At 39.0% G+C, this 11,931-nt stretch overlaps 1 protein-coding gene across 1 annotated transcript in view; it reads right to left on the bottom strand.

Moving 5' to 3' along the window:
- Positions 1–372: 372 nt before the first annotated feature.
- The window catches only part of LOC311088933 (sacsin-like), a 31,520-nt gene continuing 19,961 nt past the window's right edge, over positions 373–11,931 (bottom strand). The window contains exon 7 of the mRNA XM_084123319.1: positions 373–11,834. Coding sequence (XP_083979445.1) covers positions 934–11,834 — 10,901 coding nt within the window. The 3' untranslated portion in view covers positions 373–933. The remainder of the gene's footprint in view (positions 11,835–11,931) is intronic.

Below are 11,931 nucleotides of genomic sequence, written 5' to 3'. Positions count from 1 at the left end.
CTATTTTAAGGCATGAAGACTTTCTGTTTTCAAGGAATACTTTTTTAAATATGTAATTTGGGTGATAAAAGATGAGTTTTAAGGGATAAAATTATTGACTACAGGGGGACTTTAAGTCAATGGAGCTCAGAGAAGGCAAGAGAGACGCCTCCCGCTGTAACTTCACCTGCAGGTGGCGCTGTTGGACACTGTTACTTTATAAATGCAAGTGACTTTAACACTTTTTAATGTCACATTTTGTAATATTTGTGTTGTTTTATTTTTTGTAATATCGATTATTTTCTCATCAATGGGCAAAGGACCGCCTGATGCCAAAAGCGGGGATCCAGATTCCAGGACCATTGGATTTTCAAGGCCATGTGAAATGAAATAAAATGTGTAATGCATTTCATTTCACATCATTACCTTAAATATTTTCATATCCCTTTGCATTGTTTGTAATTTGTATTTCAAATTCATTCATTTTATTTGCAGTTCTGTCTTTTAGTGAATATTTGGTTGACACAGCTTTGGACTTCTGTTAATATTTTTTAATAAAAACCATGCTTTTAAATGATTTACATTGAAATTTTAATTCTAATGCCAATTATATTGCACATTTTGCAGACATGTTTATCTAAAGTAACTTACATTGCATCCAAGATTTACATTTATTTCATGCTTTCCCTGGGAATCAGACCCATTACCTCGGCAGTGCTCTACTGTTTGCTACAAGAATGCCCAGTATACAGTAATATAAATGCTAAATAGGCTATAATAGTAAGCAAGAAGAGAACCAGACTTAGAATGATCAAAACATGATTACAAAGATATAAGAATTTCCAGTATGCATGGTAGCAGTACTAAACAGATAAATAAAGAAGATAAGTATTGTTACTTGAAAAGATCCTCATGATCGTCTCAGAGGAACATAGTCTGTCATTTCAAGCTACTTCAAGAAATGTATTCTTCTATTTTTTCTAAAAGCTTTGTTGCAATATCCAGTGCACTTCTAGCATTATTGAAGCTGAACTGCTTGTTTGGAATGTGAGGAAATTGGTGATAGTTCGGATACTGAGTTTTTTTGCCATCAACACCAAGTTCAGTCAGTTGCCTCACAGTGTTTGGTAAAGAAGTCAACTGTGAGCTGTAATGGGACACCTGCTGAGCAAGGCTAGTTATTGAGCAGTTGTTGGGATGCTCTCCACTTCTCCTGTACATTGCTGCTATCAGGGCTTTTTCCACAGCCTGATGCACCTTAAACAGACACCACTCTGAGCAATCTCCTCCAGTGTCATTGTGAGCTGCTCTGATGTCACATTGAGCCTGTTCATACCAGCGCTTTGCCTCTCCTGTGTTTGGCCTTGGTGTTTCTCTGTGGTATGACCAAAAGTTATAGTGTCTTCTAGAGTAGTTCTGATAGAACCTCTCGCGTCCCCTCCTGTGGCTTCGTGCCTCTGTGTTCCACATGTCATAGAAATGTTGAAAGTCTCTACAGGTTGAGGATGTGGTATGTGCAGTTTTCCCTTGTTGTAGTTCCTCAATTCTTTTCTGCAGGTATTTGAAAGCCTCATGGGCAAGTTCTTCGTTGCCTGGATTCTTGTCTGGATGCCACCGGAGGTAGAGACGTTTGAGGGCTTTTTGTTTGTCCTCACTTGACATATTCCAGATTTCATTTAAGCTTCGATCAATTTCTCTTTTGATCTCTTCAAATGTCCCTGGAAAGACTGTTTTGGGTGGAGGTCTGGATGTCAAAAGACGTTCTATATCTGTGCAAGTGGACCCTGTGTTGGGTGGAGGCCTGGATGTCAAAAGACGTTCTATATCTGTGCAAGTGGACCCTGTTGACACAGTTGCCTTCTTTTCTCGTTTAAATTGGTAAAGGTCAAGAGAGCTTACTTCAATGAAGTCATCACTACCAACTTGTATTATATATCTGGCAGGAAATTGTCTCAATTGTCCCAGTGAATTATCTAGTCGGTTGATAACAATGGCATAGAAATATTCACCGGATTCGTCCTTGCTGAAGCCAACATACTCTCCACTTTCAAAGTTGTTGAGGAAGTTCATATCAAGGCAGTCATGCCATTCTTCAGGTATGAGACATCCAGGTTTCGGTAAGGCATCATGTCCTGCCTCGTGGCCACTGTTATGAATGCCATGATTTGCCAATTTTTTCTCAACATCCTCCATGTTATCACACAGCAGAAGTTGCCCAAGGACTAAAAGGCTTGAGGTGGTCAGACAGTTCTTTAGAAGAGCATTGATTTCTTTAGTAAGACACACATTAACTTCATTTACTACTTTAGGGACCATGTCATCATTGTGTTTCAAGTAGAAACTGCATCCATCTTTCTTTCTTTTTACATAAACATCTGTCTCAGCCTTACTACCTTCAAGTGGCTCATGGTTTAACAGAAGTTCAGTTTGAAGAGTTTTGCAGCAGATAATTTGAATCTTAGAAAAGATTTCTTCACACTTTCTTGCAGCTTCAGACTGTGAAATCCCACCTTTGCTGTCTTCTCTGATGAGACAGACTAGACCATAAAGAAATGCAGCAGAAGACAAGTGTTTTTCAAACCAGCCCCTAAATTCACATTCCCCTTCATCACAATATTGGAAACTTGTTCCCTCCAGATTTTCAGAAACTATATCCGAGAGAAATTTGGGGCGAACTTGCTGTGGAAGGAACTGCAACAATGTTTGATGTTCATAGTGATCATTTCCAAGATGACAGCAGTCTAATTTTTCCAGCAGTTTTAGCTTGATTTCCAAAGGACCCTCAAGTCTTGCAGGCTGGAAGACTGTGTCGTTGAAAAACAAAGTGTTGGATTCATAAAGTCTTCCATCTGTTGATGGAAGATAAAGCGGGTTGTTTCGGAAACAGGTTTTGTTCTGTTCCTCTTTCAGCAGGCAAAACAGCTGTTGTACAACACGCTTCACAGTTATCTGCTGGTTTGCCTGAAGGCTGTCTTTGTCAGAACTATCAGAATAGATTTCTTGAAGAACAGTGATATATTGATTGACGGTGGGTTTCTCCTTTACACCGATCTTCTTGAGGAAGTCTTCAAATTTCATGTACTTTGATGGAATGCAGTACAAATAAGGCCTAAACTCAAGAGCATCATGTAGCACAAGTGCTGTCTGCTTTGACTTCACAAGTTTTGTCCCGTTTTCCACCAAGATAATGGGGAGGTCTGCGAAAAAAGAGGCATCAAAATGTATTGACTGAAGGTATGCGTATGATCTGCTAAATACTGCGTTTCTTGTTTCCAACAATGTGTCAGTGTCACACTGAGACCTACAGATGTTTTTCAAATTAGCAGCTATTTGTCCAAGGGGTGGAGTCTCCAAGGCTCCGACATCCTTCATTTTCTTTATGTGATGTGAAGAGCAGAGTTCTGAAGGTAGGATTGGCATAGATGTCCATATCAGATAATGGTGATCATTGTCTCTGTCAATCAATGATCCACTGATTGCAACAACCTCCCTCTCTTGAGCAAAGGCCTTGTGATAATCACAAAGTTTTTGCTGAATTTTCACAGGAAATGTGAATTTAATGTTAGCAACTCTGTTCAGTAATTTAGAGTTTTTGTCAATACTCTTTGACAAAACAGTCCTAAACAGGAGATTTGATCTTTCCTTAAGAACATCTAGAGGACTGTTGCCTCTAGTTTCAGATTCAATTTGTTTTGCAAACTGAATTATTTCCTCATCAGACACTTCATGTTTCAATCCAAGGTCCTTTAAGAGACGATGTGCTTTAGTTTGTTTACCTTGGAAATTGTCCCAAAACTTTTTTGGCACAAATCTCTCTTTTGGAAGCATTATCCTGTAAAAGGATACACTGTCATCATAGAAGTATGAAGCCACCCGAAGAGAGCCATGGATGTCTCGAATAAATCTGACGTCTCTCAATGCAGAGACAATCCTGGGGTCCACTGGTCTAAATTTCAGTAACAACTGCATTAAATCAAGCAACGTGGCCTCTTTCATCATGTGCACAGAAGGAATAATAAACTGTACACAGAACTCCAGATCATCTAGAATCCGAATGCTTTGAATTTCTGACAATTCTAGGTTTATCCAGGTGTGCTTAAGGAAAATACAGTCACATCCATCGACATGGTACAAGTTTGGGAAATCATTCTGATGCTCAAAATTTAGAATGAATATGATTCTGTGTAAATCAATCCTTTCCCGTTTTCCTGTTATTGACTCAAAGAGGGGCAAGGACTTGAGCATACCCACGTGTCCACTCTTCTTTCTGGAATCTCTGATCCCATTCTGTAAGAAGTGTTGAAGATCTACACATTCATCTTTTGAAAGCTCTTCAAACTGTGAATGAGGTACATGATAAACCTCTTCTAAAACAGCACTGCTGTCTCCTGTTTGCAGGAGCTCTGGATTCATATACTTGAAAAGTAAGCTTTTGAAATCAATGAAAAAGCTGATGTTTAATTTCATGAAGCCCAGTTTTATGAGAATGGAAGCAATTTTTTCATCTGGCTTCAGAATCACTTTTGATATGTTTCCCAATGTTTGTAAGAAATGTGTATTATTTTGAATGGGGCAAATGACTGGTAAAATAGGACTTTCATCAAAGTGTTTTTTTATCTCACTGTAGACATTCATTTTTTCATTTTGGTAGAATTGCTCTTGATCCTCAAAGAAGCTCCATAAAGTTTTTAGCCATTTGATCGTCTCTGTCTCCGCTTTGTACAGCTGGCACCTTTGATCAGGTAATGACTGACTGAGCAGCTGCTCAAGTTCCGATTTCAAATATTCAGCTGCCATGGCAATTGTTAAGCCCTTAATAAACTTTCCCTTGAGTAAAATTTGAATGTGTATTCCATTAACATCAATATTTGCAAACTTTTCCTGGTGTCCTTGGAAAAGACTGCTAAATCTTGAAATCAGCTTTGGGCATTGAGAGTCAAATACTCTTAACATCTGATCTTCTGTGAGGAGAAGAGGCAGCCCATTGAGGTCATGAACATTTTTCTCATTGGCATTTGTCAAGCAGAAGCTCAAAAGTTGTGAACATCTTGTTTTGTTTTTGATCAAGGTCTGGTTGATGGGCAAAGGCAAACTACTAGTTGTCTGAGAGGGATCATTCAACGATCTTTGCTTCAAGAAGTCCATCACTGATGAAGCGCTGACTTCTGTCACATTCACACCAGCTGCTTTGAAATTCTCTTTTATTTCATTCATTTTCCAGGTGTTTGGCACTAATTTCATCCCGATGTCATCTAAAATTTGAAAAATTCCTTCATGGTCATCAGTTAAAAAATATGGACATTCTGCCGAATGTGGTTTAGATGGACAGCACCAGGTAACTGTGTATTTTTGTATTTTTGATGACTCAACAGAAACAGCGTTTACAGTGGGTATGACAGGAAGATCACGTTGGCTGATTGATCTATAGACCTCATGGATCATCTCATGCCAGACTTTGTCTACTTTCTGTGAAATGCTTGGAAAGTAATTAAGGCAAGACATCTCTAGCTGTGACTTGAGGAATACAAGAGCTGTAGGTGTATCCTTCTTTATGAATGAACACAGACATAACAGGAGATCTGCATAGAGAGGTGAAATTATGTTTACTTTTAGTGAATGGTTCCACCCTGTCTTCAGACTATCACCATCCTCTTTCCACAAGCCCCTTCTAGAAGAATCTACTTCAAAATTTGCATTCACATGAACTGGTAAACCAGTTTGTCCAGGTAAAGGTAAAGAACAAAATGTTCTGCCAGTAAATGTGTGGTTAAATGAGCTTTTCCAACATGCAGCCAGAGCAGCTTGAGCAACTTTGAAATGTTCTTTCTTGGTTTTTCTCTCATGGATTTGTTTTGAGAAACCAAAGTACTCTGCAATGACCCACTGACTTTGTTCATTTTCAGATGAGATTTTCATGTCATAGATGGTTTTGCAGGGTTCTGCTGTTCCTGACATCAGTGATTCTCGAACATGGCTGTGGAAGTTTTCCTTGCTTACCATGCTCATCTCTGTGTATGTCTTTTCAACTCCGAAAAGACATTTTGTTTGTGTTCCATCTTCACTGATTTCCAAGAACTGTATTTTTGTGACGTGTTTCAAGAAGAGAATTAGTCCTTCAGGATCTTCAATAAAGGCAGAGTAAAGTTCGTTCATGTCACGGTCTGTAACGGTCTTTCTAGATATTTCAGATTTTTCTGCCATTTCCTCTGTCCTGAGAGGGAGCCTGAACATGGTTCCAGAATTGAGTGCAAACATTTCTGGAAGAAAGGTATGATAAACATCCTCAAAAGACTTTTTAAATTCATCTTCCATTGAATACATGCAGCCTGGGGACTGTTTTGTTACATTTTCCACGTATTTTAGATTTGGATCAAAAATGCAGAGCAATTTGTCACCGGTCAGTAAAGATGGACAGTCTGTCAGATGATACACAGAATTGAAGCCAAGTCCATATTTTCCAGTTCTCCCTAAAGTCCCACGTTTTCCTCCTTCCCCCAGCTGCTGAATCCCCTGCAGATCATCATCAGAAAATGTTCTGTTGTTGTACACACAAAGAGCCGGGCCTTGAACCAGTTCCCATTCCTTTCCAAATATCTTTTCTGTCTTATGTTTTCTTTTGTCCCACACAAAGTGTATTTCTGTTGCCTCTGCATCATCAGCATTTTGAATGAGCTCTTTCAGAATATCCTTTTTAGATGGATATGCATCAATTATATTTTTTATTCGGACAGTTAGTTTCTCAGTTTGTCCAAACTCTTTGACATGAAGGGAAAACCCACGGACCAAATGATTCTTCAAAGTATGGTGTCTTGTTGTCATTAAACCAAAATGACAGGCCACAGAACGAGGTATCAGATCATGGGCGAGCTTGACACCAGCTGAGACAGGCATCCATGGGCTGTCATTAAATCTCAGCTTTTTAGAAGATGTCAACACTCCTCTCTCATCAGGCATGAGACAGTTCGTAAGCTTTTCATCTTTGATTTTGTATAGCCCATTTATGAGTATTGCAACACACTTATGGAGGTCTGACATGGAAAGAGGTTGAGATCCATTTAAAGCCTTGATTTCATCAAGTGCAGCAAGATATTGCTCTTTTGTGAATTGTTTGTTGACACCAAGGTAGTCCCAGAGCCTCTCAAATTTGGAGAAGATGACTGGAAGCACATAGAGATATGGTTTCTCCTCAAAATGTTCACTTCTGGCCACTGACCTCACATTTACAAAGTGATCCTCAATAAAAATGAATGGAAATAATTTTGCATGACCAATAATAGGATTGGGATCTTTTTGTTCTAACAAGTAATTGTTGAGATATTTATAGCAAGACTGGGCAATCTTGAAGAGAGCCGTCTTTTTAATTGCATTTGATTGTTGGTGTGCTTTTAACAGCTGCTGAAGCACCGTCTCAACTGGTGGATTTGTAAGTACTCTCAATTTATGGAGAACTGGATCATAATTGTGTATTTGAAGGTTTGAATGATCAACTGTGAATTCTGTCATGCTTACTAAATTGTGAAAACTGCCACTGTAAATTTCTTCAGGTTTCTTAAGAACAGTGGCGTTCTTGTTTAGCTGAACTAAAGGAACTAAGGCAGGAAGGAATGGAATTTGAGACAGTGTGTGCCAGTGCAGAGAATTACCATCTTCTTTTATGGAGACTTTTATAAACTCCATGAGACACTGGAGACGTTTATAACATATAGATTGATCCTGTTGCCAAACACAGGATATCTTCTCTGCTCTTTCTATGATTTCCTCTAAAGGGAGGCGGTCACTCAGCATTCCCAAATCTGAAAGTCGATGAATCCTTTTTGGTGAGAGAAAGTCATTTTCTGTTCCTTTAAGAAAGCGTCCTTCCTTAAGTTCATACAAACAAGCCATTTTGCCTGTAGGATTTACAAGTTGCTTGATAAATTGAAGCTTCTTACAACTCTGTGTTGGAATACAAGGGTAACTTTGCAGTAGGTCATCAACAGCAGGATCATTCAAGTCAATGGCATTCAGCACAAGAGTATTTCTGCAGTGTGTGTCCACAGAACTCAAGTTCTCAAAAACAATGTTGTAAAACTCAGGCCAGTTGATTGTTCTTTGTTTGATCTCTGGCTCGAAGCCACAATCGATGAAACTCTGTCTTACCCATGATGGGAGAGAAACAACACTGGAATATGAAGCTCCCAAGCTCAAGAACACTTTCATTGCAATGTCTCCAACTGTTTGGTTCTCCTCAATTTTTGGATTCAGAAATCTCACCTTGTCTATAGAACACCAATTTTTTCCATTGCTGAAAAGCTCAAGAGATTTACCATTGGCATTCTGCACAACTGCTGAGTAGAATGACTCAACCATGGGTAAAAATGCTTTGCTTACTGTCTCTGTGTTAGGCCAAAATGTATAGAAGGAATAGTTTTGGGTATGTCCATTTTGGGCCATTTTTTTCAGCTCAAGCAGTGAAGTAATGTAAGCAGAGTTTACGGCATCTTTCAGTAAAGCTTTGTTCCACTCAGACTTCACTCCTTTTTCCCATAGACCTTTCCTATTTGATGTGACTGCAAAAGTTCCATTGACATGGACTGGAAGACCTGTCTCAATTGAGAGAGGAAGAAAGCAAAAAGCCTGGCCAAAGAGGCTTTCATCAGGGGACCATGCATTAGTTTTTGCCTCTCTATGCAAAGGTACAGCTATACCTCCAATTGGAAATGAAAACACAGGATCTTGTTCATTTCTTCTCTGGAACATTTGCAAAGACTCATGCATCCCAAAACATGAGTACAAAAGCCAGTATTGGGTGAAGGATTTCTCTGAGTGCTCCTGAACTATTTTAACAATGTGTGCTCTCTTGACATCAATAATTTTGGGGCATGTGATGTCATTATTTCTTAAGGTCTTCTCGATCTCTTGGAGAAGTGTGTCATTTGAGACAGGAAATGAATTCATGACTTCTCTGGATATTTTGAGAGGAGTCTGAATCTGATCATTTTTTGGAGGAGTAGATGAGTTTTCAGCTACAGTTTGAAGGGACATAGATGTAATGCTCTTCAGAAATAGTAGGTGTGTTTGTGATTTGTCAGTCAAATGATTTTTAAAACTCCTAATTCGCTCTTCATTAAATACCTTTGAACTGATTTCTGATTTGGTGGCCTCCTCCTGAGTGCGAAATGGTAATTTAATCAAGGTGCCATTGTAAGCTTTCTTGCTGTTTTGCACTGACAAATCACAATCAAAAATTCCTTCATAAGATTTTAACTGTCCAGGAAACCTTTTGAACAGTCGTTCCTGGAATGGGTCAAGTTTAATTCCTGGGTTTCCTTTGCTGAGAATGTGCTTTTCCAAATGGGTGACATTTGGATCAAGTATGAGAAGGGTTTTCCCACTCAAAATCGAGGGAATATCACTCACATGGTAAACAGAATTAAATCCAAGCCCAAACTTTCCAATCATCTCAACTTTTTTTTCCTTTGATGCTGACCCCAGTTTGACAATGTTTCTCCAGTCTTCTTCTGTAAAAAGCTCGTTGTTGAAAATCCAAAGGCATGGTCCATTGCAGAGAGCCATTCCATGATCAAAGAGAGTTTCAGGGGGGTCTTTGTGTTTTCTGAAGTCAAGGAGGAATTTACATGTGGTTGCCCCAGCATCCTCAGCATTTTGTAGGAGTTCTTTGAAAATGTCACTTTCTTCATCATACTCTTTCAGAATGTTTTTAATTCTTTGAGTAATTGGTTCAGTTTGTCCACATTGTTCTATACCAAATGACTCTTGCCCTGCTTGTATGAGCTGTGGTTTTAAGATGCGAGTACTTAAGAATGGGACTTTCAACCATCTTGCAGTGATGGGTAAAACTTCTTCATGAATGACATAGAACTCCTCATTGTCTTGTTTCAGGTCATCAAGTCCTTCGGCACTGATGTCACAGAAGACTGTTTTGGACAAAGACTGAAGAGTAAAGTTTTGACTTTGTGCATTGACAGGCACAGGGGTACTGTCCTTTAAAAGCTTCCCATTCTTTCGCATCCAGTCAAGAATAGCAATTGACACTTTAAGTTCTGTCAAGTCTCCATAAGGAGGATACCTGCAGTCAATTCTTTGTTTTATGTCATGGAGTATGTCTTCAATCTCTTCATCGGACAGTGATTTCTTCACACCAAATTTTGATAGCAGGTTTTCATATTGCAAAAACTCTTCAGGCACTTTCTTGATGTAGGGGCTTAGATTCAATTCAGGTGGATAGGCTAAAACTATATCTCCTGGACAGACAAACTCACTTTTATTCCATATCCAGGGGATGCTTTTTGTGTCTATTAAATCTGTGAAATTTCTCATGTTGTCTTGCATGAATTTGTAAATACTGTGCAGCTCAGTTTTAAACTGAAAATCTGAATTTGGGTTGACCATTGATCTCAGTGCAGAGAGGTTCTCCAAGACTTTTTCAGCAGGAGGGGGCTCATACAGTCCAAGATTTCTGCAGACATGTCCTGTTAGCTCAGAGGTAAGTGGCATTACATATCCAACAATTGAAGAATACTTTGAATCCCTTACTTCAGATGGCTTATACAGACCTCTCTTAAGATTTCTACAAATGCTTCCATTCAAGAACTTTGGATTTTCACAGGGCAACCACTGCCTTTGCTTCAGCTCTTCTATCTGCGCCTTGGTGAATTTTGAAAGGAAATCATTCTCATTCAGGACTCGAACTAGAGTATGTGCTTTTTTGAATGCCTTATCGGGTGAGTGGACAAAAAGCTTTTCAATATGATTTATGACTTGGAGTATGTTTTCTGTAGAAATTTCTTTTTGCTCTGTCTTTAGGCCAAGGCTTTTTAAACTCTGAAGCATTTCCTCTGTCTTTGTGTAAATAGGTGGGGGAAAGAATTCTGCCTCAAAAAGATCCTGAAATGTCCTATTTCTTGGATCAAAAACATTTGAGGCTTGTTTGTGTTCTCCATGAGTTGTCTCAATAAATTTGAGATTTTTAGTTTTCATGAGCAGCTGCTTACTTTGTGTGAGTAGAATGCTACCATTATTCAATATCCAGGTCATTACTGTCTGTTCCTCACCTTTTTGGAAAGAGGCTGCCTCAATGCAGTCAACCAAACGAACAGCCACCTTAGCGGCATCCAAGAGTTCAATATTCAGAAGAGTCAAAAGTCTGCGATCAGCTTCATTTGCACACTGTACAATGGTCTCAGGCATTGGCAGATCATTTGGAATGGCTGGATTGGTAGTTGAAATAAATGCTTGCTTTGATTGAACTGCAACATATTTCCCAGACATCATTCTGAAGATTGGCAACATGGAAAGGAAGTTCTTTTCAGCATTTGATAAAGAGTCCAAAGAAGAGAGGTACACTTTCAACTCCTCTTTTTCCTGTGATGAAGCAGAGGCAATTCCTTTGATGACCTGATCTCTGTGTGAGTTCACAAAGACTTGTAGAACACTTCTTGGTGAAGCAGGAAGAACATACCTCTCAATGTCATGATGTCTAAGACACCAATCTCTTTTTATGACTGTGCACCCCACCATTCCTAACACTTTCTGAACATGATCTGACAAGCTAGATGCTGTGCTACTCTGAAAAATCAAAGTTGTGTTACTCTGCAACCTTGCTAACAATATAGAATTGCCTGAACTCTGTAGTGGCTCCAGTGGTATTAAAGGAATGTCAATAAAGTCATTTAACTCATTCCATTCAGTGCTAAGAAACTTCCAGAATTCAGACAACCAGCTCTTTGGTGGATGATGATCTTCTGCTGTTTTCCATGTCACATGACCATGGGTCACCTTCCAGTCCATGGGTAAGTGCTTCTTGGTGAGTGCAACAACATGATTTGCATCCAAATTGATTATGTTGTATGTGCCTGAAAAAATAGTGAGACCAAATTTCACAAACATGCATGATATTAATTAAATATTTTATAAGCCCTCCCGATAAAATATATTAAACAATTGTCTTAC

Source organism: Abramis brama (assembly GCF_963993115.1).
Source record: "Abramis brama genome assembly, chromosome: 8".
NCBI lineage: Eukaryota > Metazoa > Chordata > Actinopteri > Cypriniformes > Leuciscidae > Abramis > Abramis brama.
Note: the sequence above shows the minus strand (reverse complement) of the source record. Positions and strands in the feature narration are given on the sequence as shown.